The 17,891-nt window shown below is 45.7% G+C and overlaps 1 protein-coding gene across 1 annotated transcript; it reads right to left on the minus strand.

The window, feature by feature from the left end:
- Nucleotides 1-29: 29 nt before the first annotated feature.
- On the minus strand, nt 30-17,768 carry RCC1L (RCC1 like). Its single transcript, XM_050909183.1, has 12 exons — nt 17,759-17,768; nt 16,667-17,013; nt 15,690-15,819; nt 13,182-13,310; nt 12,238-12,304; nt 11,065-11,116; nt 8,601-8,685; nt 7,385-7,566; nt 5,843-5,927; nt 4,593-4,766; nt 3,084-3,169; nt 30-1,454 (listed from the first exon to the last, which is right to left on the minus strand). The coding sequence occupies exons 1-12, from the start codon at nt 17,766-17,768 to the stop codon at nt 1,377-1,379; spliced, it is 1,425 nt and encodes a 474-aa protein (XP_050765140.1). The 3' UTR covers nt 30-1,376.
- Nucleotides 17,769-17,891: the final 123 nt, after the last annotated feature.

The raw sequence follows: 17,891 nt of genomic DNA on the forward strand, positions 1-17,891 counted from the left end.
GAATATTCTCATTACTACTGACAAAGACTTTATAATCACTTTATTAAAAACGTATTAGCTTGGATTTCGCCAAAATAATTTACACAGTAGAAGTATCCCACACAGAGAGAAATGATACAACTCTGCCTGTTGTTTGGAGTATTTCACAGGAGACAGTCTCCCACACTTCAGTGTGAGATCTGGTAAGTGCCTGCTACAGGTACATACAGCTGTTGCATCCCACCTCCATCAGCTTACTGTGTCCTAAATGTGCTCACCACAACTTCTCTGCTGTGAAGGTACCAAGAAACAAGGCTCTGCTTCTTGCCCATTAAGACTCCTTCCCCTGCTAGGCACTACTGAAAAGCCTGGCTAATTTAAAAGGGCTCTTTGCAACCGAGAGCCACCATACCCCTGAAGACAGAAAGAGAGCAGGGACTCCCCAAAAAAAGCAAAAAGGCAGCGGTTTGTGATCAGCACATGAAGACAAACGTACCTGACGAGCAGTGAGTGCTGCTCGCGTCCACTGCCTGAGCACCGACCCTGCAGGTAGCTAAGAGAGAGCTTTGTTTCCAGCCTATCATCTCCATAAACAGGCTAGGTTGGCTACTGTCACTATCAATCTGTCCTTCCACAGCAACGGCAGCCTAGACAGCCTATGATTTATCTTTCCATGCTGTCTTATTTAACAGTACTTTCCCCCTGCAAACAAGTTCTCACTCTTCCAGTTTAACGAACGTGTTCCTTGGGTGTTCAGTCTTTAGAGTCCACACAGAAAGCCTGCAACAGCCTGGGACAAGAGCACGCCGCTGCCTCCAGGCCACTGGCTGTGCATCCAGCTTCCGCACGGAACAGCAGCCTGGGCAGAGTGCAGCTGGTGGTGGACTCCGAGGATGGCTGTGCTGGACTCCAACAGCCAGCACGACTTTTCTTCCACATAAAAAATAGTCATAAAAAACCCCTTTCCCTTAAGAAATAGTTTGGCTCAGCCCAACACTGACACCCCAGAGCTGGTGACAGGGAAAGCATCCACAAATGAATGTCCTGTGCTACAGATTTCATCTTGTGCCAATCTTCCCTGAGGGAGATGCTCTTCATCCTTAGGCACAGAGGGACTCACCAGCTGTGGTCTGGGCCTCAGACTCTTTGGGAGCTCATCACGAAGCAGCCAGAGCACTCCTTGCATTTCCACTCTCCTCAGGGAACATACTTCCTTCTGGCAGCCAGGCCAGAGCGTTTCAACGACGCAGAGATGACAACACACCCAGGCACTGCTACGGCTGTCTCTGCTCACAGTCACTTCTTGCTTGGCTTCACAGAATGAGTCTTCCTTTCCAAGAAGCTCATTACCAAGTCCCTCCATCTTCTTAGCACAGTGCTGAGGCCCAGCAATATTACTAGGTAAAAGACTTAACCATGCTTACCATATGATCAACTCCACACGCAACATCCACCACCTCACCGGGTACAGTCACCTGGATCAGACACACAGAAGTGGATTATTTCTCAAGCTGGTACTTCACACCTGATATTTCCTGTTTCTCATCCTCCTTCTGCTTAACACGCTAGTTGGTTTCACAGGGACTTGTACCAATGAAAGTGCCATCTTGAAAACCCAGAGAAAGCAAGATTCAGCACCAGACATGCTTGTGCGTTGAGCTGTGAAATATTCCCCTTCTCCCTTCACAGAAGCACATAAACCTTTGGAAGGACAGAAAGAGAGGGCTCACTAGCAGACACTGAGGAGACTGTAGCCTCAGCCCATCTGTTCAGCAGCAGAAACACCATGACCGAGCAGAGCGTAATGCACACAGCAGGAAGAGGACCTGCCCAAGCACCACAAGGATTTGCCTCTTTCTCATCAGCAAGGACTGGAACAAGGCAAAAGCTCAACTCAGCCTACGGCAGTTTTTGCTTTGATGCTAAGCAGACCCTGCTCGCTCACTAGTGTAGTTACAGCTCTTTCACTTAAAGCTGACTTCAGACTCAAGGAAAGCAGAGGCTACAACTGCAAGTTTTTCCTTAGAGCTAAGGGAGAGGAGAGACGGCTGGTTCTAGGGCAGCAGGTCACAGACAAGTATCCTGGTAACTGCCCTTGCTTTGGTACCTTGCTGTAGTAGTGTCAGACAGGCGTTGGCTGTTTGAGGGAGCATAACCCTCAATGTCCACACTTAGGGAAACCTGGACGTGCCACGCTTGGCGAATTCAGAAACTCCACTCAGCCACAGCATTAGGCAAACGCTCCAGAGTTGGTCTTTTCTCGTTCATTTTTAAAAGGAGGAGAAAGCATGCTAAAGAAACACATCCACTGCAAGTTCAGACACACAGAAAGGGACTCCAGGGTGGTCCACTGATTGCCTCCCTCCTCTCCTACTTGGCCTTCATGGAGACTGGGAACATCTGTTAGGCTGAGTGCTGAACTCCAGAGCCAAAGACTCTTCTACACCCACAGAGTCTGGCTCTCAGAGCCATCCGAGAGAAGAGAGTGCAATTGGAAGCGTTGCGAAACAGCTATGAAAACAGTTCAGCGGCTAAGGATCTCCTGCTGTAACTACACAGTCAGTCCAGTGACCCACCACCATAGCTGCTTGACTTGGCAGAGGAGCAGGGGAAGGAAGCCCACCTCTATGTGGACCTGCTGCCACTATAGTCTGACCACCATGACCAAAACATTCACCTAATTTAGATGTATAATGCAAGTCTTTTGGGTCACAGATGACCAATACTGGTGGTTTTCTTTGCAGCATGTACAAAAGCGAAGTGCAGGTGAGACAGGGAGGGAAGAGGCAGTAAGGGGTAGCAGGTAGAAGACTGCAGACAGGAGGGAGGTAAGAACTGTTCAGATGTGATGGCACAGCACCAGATGTTGCTTTGGCTTCTGAAATGGATACTGAAGTTGCAGACTAAAAAATTTACTGAATATCTCCATCCCTAAGCAGGCTAAGCAAGGACCTCTGGAAAACAAAGCAATTCTACAGTCATCTTAGGCTTCCACTTCTTTCAAAATTACTCAACAAACTACACAGCAAATGATGTTTCTTGCCCTCAGGATAACAAAGACTAGCTAAAGAATATACTCGTGGTCTTAATACTACCATCCTTACCCTCCATGGGAAATACTGGTCTTCCATCCTTCCAGTTCCCAGGCACCCTCTTAGATTCTTGCCCCATACAAACAGTTCTCCTCTGTCTATACAGGGAAAAAAAGAATAAAAAGAATAAAATAGGGCAGAGTCATTAAAAAGGAAGAATTCTATTTGTGATGCTGGCAAGTGTGGCTACAGTGCTTCTGGGAGTATAAAGGGTTATACATGCAGTACGAAAGCCATCGAGTTTAGTTCCAAGTACAATAAATGTACTTGTGCTTGGGCAAAATGATGCCTAATGAGCAGAACAAGCAGCAAGTTCTGGGCACAAGTCTTTGCTTCCCCCTCTTACAGCTCTTGCTTTGGAATTTTATTTGACGAAAGAGTGCAGCAGAAGAGATTCCAGGGAATCATTTGTGGTGAAGTGAATCATTTGTGCTGGAAGTTAGACAATTACAGCTGACCCACGTCAGCTATCAGCACAGCAAATCGGGTAAGCAAGGCAGTGAAATCTGTCCCAAGCCATCACCTGGGGACTGGTTATTCAGCTGCCTGACAGAAGTGACCTAATGACAACTGGGGAAAAGAAAAAACTTGTGTTCAGTTCAGTTGGAGAGTTTTAAGCTCCTCAACAAAACATGTAGATCTCGGAAGTGTTCAGATCAGCCCCACAGCACAGACAATCAAAACACAATCTGTAACAGCAGTACAATTTCACCCGAACACAGTTTCTAACGCTTCCCGAATACCAGTGGGAGACCAGTTACAAGCACCCTGTAACCAAACTGATAGTGTCATGCATAACACTTCCCCAAGAAGGACCGAGCACGTTGGCACCTGGCACTTTTCATTAGTAAACTACTACTTTCACTACCAAGTACATGGGTTTTCTGTGCTGCTGCCCTCTGCTGCCCATTTTTAAATGACTTTCAAATTCAAAACTTCCTTTAAAGGCTGGTATCAAGTACAGCGTCCACATACCAGAGTATCGTACCCCTTGCATGTTAAATGTATAGGTCTTCCCGCCTCAGATGGCTAACTCAATTGGTCAGAAGAGCCAAGAAACCCTGACAATCCAGCTCCGATTTAGACTCAGTTTTTGTTTGTTCATTTATCACAAATTCCTGCGGCTTCTGAAGTGCAACTGACTGACTTATTCTGTACAAGCAAATGAAAAAAACTTCCCAAGTTTCCTGTTTGAGAGAAATTTTTTGTTTGCTTTAGAAGAATAACACTTTCTTAATTAAAGCGTAAGTTAGTGCAGTACCTATTAGTAGTAGGTACTGCTGGAATAGTTAGAAATAAATAGTTGTATAGAAATGTATAGAAATAATAAAAATAGTTACAAAGGTAAATAGATTCTACCATTAGAAACCATGCTGACACCTGCAAATGTGCTGCCCGCCCCTCCTGTTGCATTCCAGTGTGCTTTAAGTTTAAAGAAAGATGGGCGGTTTTTTGTTTTTCTTTTAACTGCCAACAATACAGCAATGTGACTTCTCCATGACAGTAGGACTAGAAACTTACTTGTAAGTGCTGCAAACTGGCTGAGTCCACAGCGAACGTGAGCAACACGGATGTCCGGATTGAAGTCTGACCAGCCAAAAAGGCTGGGTGGGATCATCTCTGGCACTGCTGTCTCTATTAGGTTTGGTCCTTTCCCAAGAATTCCATATCCCCAGACAAAAACATTTCCTTCTTCTGTATTACAATAAGAACACATTCTGTAAGAAAGTCTGTGCTTGTGAAATTCATGCCGTGACCAAGAGTTAATCAGATCCGAAGGGATATTTTCCTTTCTCCCAGAGCAGTCTAGCACCTTTTGATTATTTAAAATTTGAAAACAATGCATTCCCATCCAAATGCCTTAATTTTTTCCTAAGCTGTACAAGCAGATCAAGCTCTACAGGCAAAACTTTCATGAGGAAATAATGCCAACACAGTGTGGGCTGGATAAAATACTTCAGCTTACTGACTGACGGGACAGAGGTTGAGTGTTTTATTATCACTGCTTTTTCCTTTGAGGCATGGCCAAACCAGCAGTAGGCTAGTCACTCTGCCTGGCATTCTGCCTTAAACTGGGTGCCTGGGAAAGGCAGCAGTTGGACAGCATAAGACAGAGTAAGTTGCTATGTCTGCTAGCTCTGCTCCCTTCACACTAGAAGTTCAAATGTCTCGTCATCACAACTACCACATCACACATACGAACATCTTCCTTGAGATGATCCTTCATAAAAGTAGCACAATCCTCTCCCTCATTCCTTCACCCAGTGCCTTTCAAGCTGTACTCCCCTCGCCACTGGCAATCCAAAGCAGTATTTACTAAGAAGCCTGCTGCAGAGTTTCACTGTTCTCAGAACTCTCTACTTTCCAGCCTAGTTTATCAAGATTTATTTACATGTCAGATTTATATTGAGTCTGAAGGGCTCTTCTTTCTCTCAAGTGTTGCCTTACTTCCTCCCTATATCCATCTTCATTACAGGCCACACATGGCCCGTGTGATCAGCAAACGAGATCAGAACCGCAAGCAGCAACTATGCTCTTGTTCTAGTTTGCTTAAGTACTCGCAACAGCAGATACTGGAAGCAATGCTCTGCGGCTAGTGAAAATAACTCCGCTAGTACATTCTTAAATCACAGGTTTCACATTCTCCCAGCTTTCCTTGTAACAGACAGTACTTTCCTGTTTCCAGTACACAAGATGCTTGCTCCATGATGTTACAATCTACCTACTGCATGGCCTTGCACCAAAGAGGATGATTGTAAAAGCAAACTCACCCGTTAGCACAATATTGCCTGTCCCTCCACACGCAGCCTCCTTTATCTTCCCGATCTTGAATGGCAAATGTCTGGGAACATTCACCTGTATGAGGTTGCAAGAGAGTCGTTAGAGACATGGTAAACTGCAAACTAGACACACATTTTTAACTTGTTCTCTCGTTCTGGTTAGAGCTTACGTACAGTGAATTCCTGATACAGACAACCTTTATTGCCTGAGTAACAGAATGAAGGCAAGTCTCAAGATTAAAAAAACTACATGAAATTCATTAAGGCCGAGAGTACAAAGTAGAAAAAGTTACCCACTGGAAAGCTTACATGCATGGCAACAAAGCTGGGAATGCTTAACATCTGCTTATATCCCTGGCTAAGTCAGACACGATGGGAAAGTCAATAGGTGAGCACATTTGCAAGTTTTCACAATGGACAAGATCACTAAAATTTGGTCTGTGGTGGCATTTTTGAACACACTAAGGAAAAATCACTCAGAAGAAAATCACTCTTATTTGGTACAGTTCAACACAATAGAAACCTACACGGCTTGACACATGTAAACAGTGACCTCGGATTTCACGGACAATATCCAGCTCTGCTATTCCACAATTTGGACTTTATCTATATTGTACCTAAAACTCCCGCTTTGGCAAACACACCATTCATCCGTTTCAGATCCCTCTCACCTCCATCGAGCACCCAGCCAGGAAACTACTACACTACTTAACCTGGTCATTGTCTTCAGGCCTTATGGGTCTCAGTAACTAGCCCAACATCAGGAGAGGCATAGGAAACAAAGGCATATATTTTACTGAAGCCATACTAATGCAATTGTCTGCTCTTAGCCTTCTGCCAAGAATAGCTTGAGTATTAATTAACTCCCTGACTCCATTTCCTACACTAACTGTAAGATGAGACCATCTGCCTAGTTATCTCCATACTACAATACTTAGTGTCAAGTCAGCACTATATTTTTGCCCCACATAATTTTGCTCCAAAAAACTTTTATCTGTGAGACACTGGGATTTGTTTAGGACTCAACTATAAACCTACTAAGGTTGTTTGTGAAAAACTCACCAAGATACGTGATTGAATTGATTAAAAGGGACTTCCAAGGGTCATCTGGACCAGCACCATGCTCAAAGCAGGACCACTCGAAATTCTAGATTAGCCAGCCAAAAGACTAATTCCTGTCCTGAAACCAGCACAAGCCCTCAAGCTGGATCTCAATTTGGTGCAAAGTCCATGGGATGGGGAAAGGAGAACATGGGGTGTACTCTTCCTTTATAACAGACTAACAAACCGGGGTGAGGTGACACAAGCCTTTGCCTATCAATAGCTGGGAAACATACTGCCCTAAAGCTATACAAATATTTCAGACAGATTGGTTTTGTAAGCGTAGGTAAAACCAGCCTGCTAGTGGTATTAGTTTATATTGATTTATACTGCTGTCAAAAGAACCCAGAGCAGGGAGAAATGTGTAATTTTTAACTCTGTGTGCAGCAGCTGAACTGGAACATGTAAAAACATGTCCCCAGGCCAACTGACCTGTGTGGTTTCTGTGACAGATGCCAACTGCAAGTATTCTGAATTTCCCCAACCAAAGACGTCTCCTTCATCTGAAACAGCCAGACAACAGTCCCCATAGGAAGAGACCTGGATAATGTTTACTCCAGCAATGTCACCACGTAGTTTAGTAGGAACACTGGTGATGTTGTAGTGTCCAAGACCTGAAAGGAAAAAGGTAGAGAGATGAAGAACTTTTTTCCAGACATACTTTTAACGCCTACATAGGACCAGTTTGTCATGTTATAACCCAATCACCCTTCCTCCAAAAGAAATCCTTCTGTCCATATCTCTTAACTACCAGCTTCAATGGACATATAGCCACAAACACCAGTTCTACTAGCCAAAGCTACCTCTCTAGAGTACAAAACAACTTTATACAATCACACCTGGAAAACAGTCTCGTCTCTCTTGTCTGCATGGACCAAAGTGTTTGAGAGAGCAGTAATCAAACTGGGCAGATATCCTGACAGAGGTGAAATTTCACAAACAGGCTGCATCCTGTCTTCTGCAAGGAGAGCCATGACTGACCGCACAGTGCAATCAGTTTAGACAACAGCAGGTGACGTGGCAAAAGAGGCTGGGAAGCAAACACTTTACGTGACAGAGAGCTGCCTGGAAAAGAGGCCAGAATGTAGATGACAGAAACAAGATGGGCTACAGTATGTCCGCACAAGAGAACCACGGGAAGAACTCAGCTTCAAGGAGCAGCAGAAGGATCAAAGAGTAGGAAGGACTGTGAGGAAGTTCTTTGACAGCAGAAGCCACCAGAAAAAGGGCCTGGCCAAAGATCCCATGCTAAGACAGCAGTAGCTGCCAAAGGTCTCTGTCAGTTCAAAAGGAGCAAGAAGCAAAACAGACCCTGAAATGCGAATCGGAAGGCAAAGCCTGCACAGAACCAGGGAGCTAACCTTCCCATGCCACTTCCACGTCCCCTCACAAGCATTAAACAGTAGACACATTCTCCTCAGATTGCACGCTTGGATTGCCAGCATGGCATCCTAAAGCTCCTCTAAAAATGAACTGGTTTGTCTCAGTTTGGTTCCACAATAGTATTGAGAACATCTGCACACAGCTGGAAACATACCAGCCCCTTTCTGTCCATACACGCAGGACAAATATACATCACAAGCTCTGAATTAGGACAGCTTGCTATATTCATCAATTCACTGAAATGCAAGCTGAGCTGAGCTCCTACCTGTTTGTCCATCAGCTCCCCATCCACATGCATAGACAGCACCTTTCTTGGTTCTAAACAGACTGTGGTCCTGCCCACACACAACCTGCACACAAACAAAAAAGTCAGAGCTGGTCAGGAAAGGTCACGTGTTCAGAATCGATTTAATGAAGCATTACCGGCAGACAAATTGAGCAATGAACCTCTACAACGCCCATCAGCTCAGATTTTGACCTTTCTCTCCCGATCAAACGGCTCTACAGACAGCGAAGGCTAAGAACAGCACGATACAGCACAGAAAACAGCAGAATTTTCTTTGTGGAAAGTGATGCTGCAGTTGATTTGTTCTGAGATCCAAACCAAGGCCTAGTTAACAGAAAGCTCGATTCAGCAGTACCACACAATAAAACAGCAAAGAGTAAGTAAGAGATCTCCCTTCCCAGAGTGCTACCACATGGCTCTCAATGCCAGCTACAAACTGCTATTGATTCCTTGCCATGTAAGCACTCTAGGAACACATCTGTTCTCAAATTGACATTTATGTTGAACTAGCAATCATGTCTGCCACAGGCTTGGCATGAATTAAAGCCAAGATCTTCAAAAGCAGACATTAAAAATTAGCCAAAGATTAAAGGGATTTAATCCACAAGTTAACAGAGTGACTACCAAGAGTATTAAGCACATAACTGCTGTCATCAAAGTACAAACAGGTACCAATTATTCAACTCCCATGAAAAAAATAAAATCATGAAAAATCCAAAGAGATGTTTACAAGCCTAATTCATTAGGTACATCATTAGGATGTACCACGGCACACTCTCATCATGTAGACCTAAATGAATGACCCTTGCTTTCTAGGATGCTGCACGAACAGGAGCGGTTTGCCCACAGAGTGCTGCTACAGTGGCACAGACATACTAGCAAACGGCTCCCGTGCCTGGAAATACTGTAGCCATGTGCAGACTCCTGGCATTTATGCTGCTCTGCAGTCCCTTGCTCTCCTAGAAACCTGCCCTAGGGAAATGCTGGCTAGTCTAAGTGGACAGTCTCACAGCTCACTTTTGAAATGAGGAAGACAAAATTCAAAATAAAACAGTTCCCAAGTGATATAAAAGTGACAAAGGGGAACACGAGCAAGAAATCAGGACAAGAAGAGATGAGGCGTCAGAACAACCTCCCTGCCGTGCAGGCGTTACCTAGGAGTCGAGCAAACAAACGCTGCATTGGCATTCCCATCAAATTCTTCAATAAGTTCAGACCCTGCATGGCCAGTTACAACTGCTCTGCAGAGGCATGGAGCAAAATATCACCTTGTGCTTTTTATAAGCAACCATATAGTAGATTGGCTTGTCGTTTCAAAGAGCTTCAACTGAATGATTTGCATACTGGTTTGGTTTTTTTTTTTCTTCTTTCATTACAGAATCACAGACTGGTTGAGTTTGGAAGGAACCTCTGAAAGTCATCTGGTCCAACGCCCCTGCTCAAGCAGGGCCATGTACAGCCAGCTGTCCAGGACCATGTCCAGATGGCTTTTGAATATCACCAAGGTGGGAGACTCCACAACCTCGCTGGGCAACCTGTGTCAGTGCTCAGTCACAGTAAAAAAGTGTTTCCTGATGTTCAGGGGGAACCTCCTGTGTCTCAGTTTGTGCCCAGTGCCTCTTGTCCTCTCACTGGGCACCACTGAAAAGACCCTGGCTCCGTCCTCTTTGCACCCTCCCTTCAGGTATTTATACACATTGCCAAGACACACGCCCCAGGCTTCTCTTTTCCAGGCTAAACAGTCCCAGCTCTCTCAGCATTTCCTCACAGCAGAGATGCTCCAGTCCCTTCATCACCTTAATGGCCCTTTGGTGGACTCTCTCCAGTATGTCCATGTCTCTCTTGTACCGGGGAGCCCAGAAATGGACACAGTACTCTAAGCGTGGCCTCATCAGTGCTGAATAGAAGGGAAGGACCACCTCCCTTGACCTGCTGGCAACACTCCTCCTAATGAAGCCCAGGATACCATTTGCCTTCTCTACAGCAAGGGCACGCTGCTGGCTCACGGTCAACTTGGTGTCCACCAGGACCCCCAGGGCCCTTTCTGCAGAGCTGCTTCCCAGCCGGTCGGCCCCCAGCATATAGTGGTGTCTGGGGCCGTTCCTCCTCAGGTGCAGGACTTCGCTCTTCCCCTTGCTGAACTTCGGGAGGTTCACGTCAGCCCATTTCTCCAGCCTCTGGATGGCAGCACCACCCTCTGGTGTATCAGCCACTCCTCCCAGTTTTATGTCATCTGCAAACTTGCTGAGGGTAGGCTCTGCCCCATCATCCAGATCATTAGTGAAAATGTTAAGCAGGACTGGGCCCAGTACTGACCCCTGGGATACAGCACTAGTTACTGGCATTCAACTAGTCTTCGTCCCAATGATTACCACCCTCTGAGCTCGGCTGTTCAGCCAGTTTTCAATCCACCTTCAGAATTCAGTTCAGATGATCCTCTTACCTGGACAACTCTGCTGTCAAACTCCTTCAGCTGATGAATTAGATGGCTTTCACTGGACACCACCAAACAACCACCGAGAAGAGAAAAGGGAACACAGAGGATTTCAGAGGACTGCAACTGAAAAACGTGAAGGTAGACCTGCCTTTACTGAAAGCTGCTTTCCTATTACAAGAAGAGAGATTCTGTCCCATGTTCTCTTATATATTCAAAGAGCATAATTCCACTGTAAAATTACTGCACAAAAAAGGAAAGCAATTTTGCATTCTCTTATTTAAGAAGTTAAGAACTGTCACTTTATAAATATAACCTCTCATGGGAACCGGGGGTGGGAGCAATCCTCAAACACAGTCCTTAGTCTAGAATGAGCACAGACACTAGATAATACTGCAGCACCTATATAAACACTACAGTTAACTAGAGATTAACCAGATATCCCAGAGCACAAACAGCCTAGTGTTAACACCCATGTCATTCTTTCACAAAAACAGGAATTCTGAACAATCCAATGACTAACTTCCAGTATCAAGGCAAAAGAAGGCTAGCTAAATTACAGCTGTTTTCTTAAACTCTACAGGCCAAGTCTTATGGATCACAGAGAGAGCAATGAGCAAGATCTCTTCTAGGCCCTGCCAGGGAGTCTGTAACTTCCAACATATTCCCATTATCCACTTACATTGCTACTATCTTACAGAGCATTCTGAGAACATGCTTTGGTGTGGCCCACAAAAAGCCTGTAAAGGCAAAGCACTACAGATTCAAAGGCAGTTACAGCAAAGAGATTCAACAAAAGGATGCCTCTTTCATCATTAAATGGCATTTCTAACACCCTCGGAAATAGCACTTGCACTCTGAGAGGCGAAAGGGAGAAAGACCGACTACTAACACCAATTACCTCACGCAATTTATGAAGGTTGGGTTTTCTCACTATGCCCTGTGAAAACTGTCACATGCTGACATCTTTCTGTCTTTTGTGAATGTGGTCAGAAGAGTGCTAGTGCCCAGCCTGGGTTTAAAGCCAGGCCATTTATACGGTGCCTGCAGCACTAAAGCCTGTTCTCAGACTCCTTAATCCTTATACTACCAGATTTTTCCACCTCCAGGCTTTTCTGTAGGGTGGTTTTCATGCAATTATGTTTTTAACATTAAGGAAGTTCAGGATCTTTGGATTCTCACCTGTAACTTTCATCTTCCACAACCTTCCGGCCACACTGTCCGTAAGAATTGTTCCCCATTGTGAAAACTGAAAAACAATGATAAAATGTGCTAGTTTTATTACTCTCCAATCCCCTGAAAGCCTCTTTTCAGGTACACAAAATACTTTCATGCGGTCCTCAGTACGAAAGGTGGAGCACAGTACCGTAAAAATCGCATAAGCTTTCTTCAAACCAAGCCCACTTAAATTCAAGTGACTGAATCCATTTTCGTCAGCAATATCCCGGCGATATTGTTGCAGGCACAGTAGCGGTACCTGGAGCCCATTGGCTGTTTTTCAGTAATTGCCTAGTTCATCCTGCCGTTGCCAAGGAGACTCAGAAATAGATCAGCGCTCCCACAGGAGCGTTAAATCAACCAGCCAACCAGCTCACCCACTGATAAGCAGCACTGGATCGCTCGGTGCAGCACCGAAGCCACTGCACCGGAGAACTCCCAGAGATGTGGAGAGCCAATTCACAAACAGGATCTCCTGTATAAAGGCCTATTAATTAATCGCTTTTATAAATGTAGCACTCTGGGGCTTCAAGGGGAAAGTAACACAGGAGTATTGGCATAGCCATCCAAAAATGAATTCAAAAACACATCCGACTGAACAAGACAAATAGGCTACACTTAAACGAGGCCTGGGGCTAGATAAACAAACCATATTTTGCAACACTTGTAGCGAAAAAGCTTCCAACACATTACAGCTTGAGCCAAGCAGAGCTCAACACACCATTAGCAGCTCAGGGCCCTCCCTCCCTGGAGCAATCCCAAAAAGGCCAACAGCTACCTGCATCACATTTACAGTGCAGACAGCCCGTCTGGGGTCTAGTTCTAAAGAACAGAAGACAATCTTTTTCGGAGCTTTTAATAAAAGCATAGTCAGGCATCCCTTGTCACCAGCACAAGCGATACTATACCTCCTTCACTATCTGTCAGGATCAGGGAATGGGCTCTCCCACAGGACACCTGCAAGACTCGAGTCTGCTGCGGCTTCTCCAAGGGTAATGGAATTGGAGATGGTTCCAAGACATATTCATAGCCCTTAGCTTAAGGAAGAGAGAGAAATTTAAAAAGTCAGTAGCTTCCACAAAGCAAATTCATCATATATTTGCCGATCCTGTTGTACATACACACACTCACTTCTATTTTGTTACAAAAGCAGATATATTTTAGAAAGCCAAGATACTAACCAAAGTAAAAGGCTGACTAGGATTCATTGAGGAGGGGAACAAGTTTAAAGTCATAGGGATGGCTGAAGGCAATAATCACTGCCTAATCAAAAATCCACCATACCTAGAGGCTGAATGTTATTAAGGCTTCAGGTGGCCAGAACTGAGAAACTGAGGCTTTCAGCCATATGTTCAACCACTTTGGTGAATAAGGCTGGATTACTAGAGAGCTTAACATCAAGCACAAACTAAGTACTCTGTGCAACTGGGGATATTGCAAACAAGGTACAATAGCCGCAGTCACAAAAAGACAGCACGAAAGGTGAACAAAAAAATCTCAGGGCTTCATATTTAAAGAACAGTAGATTAAAGGCCCTTTCAGAAAAAAGGAATGCAAGAAACATTAGCTAGCCTGGCTCCATAGGGGATAAGAGATCTAACGTTTACGAAAAAAAATGACAGGCTGTACTAGAAAAAGAAGATTTAGTAACTTGAAGAATATGTAATCAGTTACGGTCAGCTGGGGAAAAAAAAGGAAAAAAAAGAACAGCAAAACATAAATCAGTACTAGGGAAAAGGTTAAGGGGAGATAAAAAGCTTTGATATCAAAGAAAGCCACTGTAACAAGTGAAATCAAATCCCAGAGGACCCAAAGCAGTATTCTGCTCATACGTAGCAGTGCTTTAACTAGTCCTCACTGCCTTCAATTAAAAAAAAACCCAGAAAATCTACACATACCCTTTTACAGTAAGACACTACTTGATGCGAGGATGGGCATCACAACTGGCTGTTTGCAAATGGTGGGAGCCTGCCATGCAATACAGCAGGAACTGAAAGGCAGCAAAGTTTGTATCTGTCTAAAGAGACGTGGAAGTCACAAAGCAAAAAACCTCTGTGTTCCTTCCAGCAGAGCGACACAAGCTACTGGGATCTGTGGTAATCATCACTGATATCTGAGGGATTTTGGAGAAGAGAGGCAATGAGGTGGCTAAGGAAGAGGAGGGTGAGAGTAAAATACTAGCAGTTTAGCTTAGAAACAGCTGAAGTTAGAGCATGAAATACAACCATCTAAAAGTCAGAAGGTTTCACTTTCAACAGATCCTACCAAACACTGAGCGCTCTCTTACTTAGAAGGGCTTGAACCACAAAACTATTTAACCTATTTCTGGATTTTCTGGCAAAAATAATCTGCAGGTCAGATGAAAAACAAGGAAATGACAAGATGCTCCTGAGACATCAGCACATACAGAACTAAGACAGAGTAATAGCTGAAAGCTTTAAAAGCAGAAGTGAGTGGAGTGGGTTTCTGCGGACCCTTCATTTTGCAGCTGCTGTTTAAGCACACACACTTGCTGCGTGCACACACTCTTGGAAATCTATACAGTGTGCTATCAGCAATGCACAACAGCAGCACCACTGTAAACTTCAGCATTCTGCACAGTAGCTGCAGTTTTCTTTTGCTTCTCCACAAAGTTTAACCTTTTGCCCATATCAGATGCACCATACCTTAATGCTCTTACACACTACACAGAGAAAAACTGCTTTTAACATGGTTTTCCCCAATTGTTCATGGAGGAATGTTTTCAAACAGTTAAAGACAGCCATTCTATAAGGGAAGTAAGTTCATGTTTTTCGTATCTGTCTTAGGTGGAAGGTGGCAATGTTCTGCACAGAAATTATCATCTTAAATGAGTTTGAGAGCCTGGTATAAGACAGAATGGCTGAATAACATATTTTTTCCTTCAAAATGGAATTTGGTATTAAAATAAAAAACTCCTACAGCTTCACAAAAAATTCCACTGGCTGTATAAAAAGATCTCTGTGGGAAAGGAAATTAGTTTATAGATGCAAAGGCAACAGAAGTGAGTGAACCATCTTGCCAAAATTGTTTTATTAACTAGTCCACTACATTGCCTACTATAAAACTATAGAGATTCAAAGCAACACCTTAACACACACACACACACACTTCTGCAGAATAGTTACTTAGATTTTAGTTACATCCAGGCAAGAATATAAGTGCAGTGCATAGAACAGATGCATACCTTGACCAATTACAAAGCACACAAAAATACAGCTAAGTTCCAAAAAAAGACCTCTCAAAAAGAAAAAAAAAGAAAAAAAAGAAAAAGCACAGCCCCACACTCTGCATCAAAGCCTGCTGGGCATTTTTCATGCCTTCTAACACGAAGTTTCCCACATCACATGTATCCTGTAGTGCCGCCCTGTAAGTCTTCAAAACACTTCAATCCTTACTTCGATCTCTTATGCTCCTCTGGAATCCAAGTTGGGAATCCTTGTTCAGCCCCATGCCCCACACTTTGGTGATGTCTGTGGTATTAGAGGACAGCAGTGTGAATCCATAACCGCAGGCAGCAGAGGATATCTTTCAAGACAAACAAAACCCACACCATTCAGTTACAAGCTATGGCTTAGAAAAACAAGTTTCACCCCATGCTATTTGTTCATCAGCATTCAACCTTCATTAAGCTATTTCCAAATACGGCCCAAATTCATGGTATGAATGGTCTTTGTAAAAATGATCAGAAACACTCTTCAGCGATAAGCACAATGGTGTAAACTCAAGTCCGACATTACTAGCTTAGAGTTTTGTTTTCATGTGCATACATCTTTATTTTTTGCATTATTTTGGACACATTCAAACACAACAGGAAGACCTATTTGCTGACCAGCAGCAGCAGTAGATAAAAAAACCCCAAACACAAAGAGATATTAAGAGAATAACATTCCCCTGTTTTACTCCTTTTGACAAAAAAAGCCCAGTATAAAAGCTCTGACCTTCTTTGAATTGGACAGCAGAGCATAATGACTGAAACTTGCGACAGAATAACATGATTTTCAACACAAGCTTCCAATTTTGTCAAGGTGAGAGCAGCCATGAAAGCCACTGAAAACGAGGCCCATTTTCTCTGATAAGTGTTGTTCGCACTCTTGCTCTCTTATGCCTCTGACAAAAGAATACAGATACATATTTTCCAAATTGTACGTAATTACACCAAAAATCACCCTGACGAATACCGCTGTATCAACTAAAAAAAAGAATCACTGCAAGGTGTGTCAATCAGGTTACTTTCAAAGTAATGGCCTTTCAAAGCTGAGAGAAGATGCCGGCCCAGGCTAGCCGGCACGGACGGAGGAGGTGCACCGCTGCCCGGGAAGCAGCACTAACGTTACCCTGCGGGACAAAACACGGCCGCCGCCCCCGGGCCCACCTTCTCCTCCGTTTCCAGCCGGTAGGGCGTGGGTTGGATCCGCCGCGGCTTCTTCCAGCCCACGTCCGGCTTCACGAAGCTGGGGATGCCCAGGGCGCCCGAGTAGCAGAAACCCCACACGAAGACGCGGTCCTTCCGCTTGGCCGCCTTCCCCGCGTACTGGAAGACGGGGGCGGCCTCCTCGGCCTCCCTCAGCTGGCGGACGCTCCGCGGGCCCGCCGGCTTGGCCAGGCCCCTGCGGAGGGCCGGCGGCGGCGGCCGCCGCACTCCCCTCAGCGCCCCCCACATCGCCGCCGCCTCTCCGCGCTCCTCAGGCCGCCGCCGCCGCCATCTTGCCGACCTCTCACCTGCGACCCCCGTGCGGGCGGCGGGCCGCGCGCCCGCTCACCACCCCCTGCGCGCATGCGCCCGGCCGCGGCGCCGCGGTCACGTGCGGTGCGAGACGCGGCCGGCTGTGGCGCGGGAAGGTCTTGTCTTAAAGGGGCTATGCCGCCCGTTGCAGAGAGTGGGCCCCAACCCCACACAGACCCAGAGCTAGGTCTAAATCTAAACCCAGACCCAGACCTACACCTAGACCCAGACTCAGACTTACACCCAGACCCAAATCTAAACCTAGACTGAGACCCAAATCCAAACCCAGACCCAAACCCAGTCCCAGACCCAGAACTAGACCCAAACCCAGACCTTAACCTGGACCCAGACCCAAACCCAGACCCAGACCCAAACCTATTCCCAGACCCAAATGCAAACCCTAACTTGGACCTAGACCCAGACCCAAACACAGACCCAGACCCTGATTTAAACCCACACCCAAACCCAGACCCAAACCCAAACCCAGACCCAAACCTACACCTAGACCCACACTCCATCCCAAACCCAGACCTACACCCAAACCCAGATCCAAACCCAGACCCAGCCTACACCTAGACCCTATCCCAAACCCACACCCAGACCCAGACCCGAACCCGAAGCCGCCTGGCATGGCGGCAGCAGGGCTGGCTGTGGTGGCACACAAACAGCCCTCGCACCGCGCTCCCTGTTGCAAAGCAGCCCTGTCCCGGAGGCGCTGGCCATGCCGTCATGGCCACTGGCCTCCCGACATGGTGGCCCTCCATCAGGCGGCAGGAGGGACCAGTGTCTGCAGCCTTGGGAAGCCGCTCACCCCTCAGGCCCTGGCAGCCCCACGGGCCCTGGGCCGCCCGCCCCGCGCCCCTCACACCCCGCT

This window comes from Gymnogyps californianus, chromosome 20 (genome assembly GCF_018139145.2).
Source record: "Gymnogyps californianus isolate 813 chromosome 20, ASM1813914v2, whole genome shotgun sequence".
Classification (NCBI taxonomy): domain Eukaryota; kingdom Metazoa; phylum Chordata; class Aves; order Accipitriformes; family Cathartidae; genus Gymnogyps; species Gymnogyps californianus.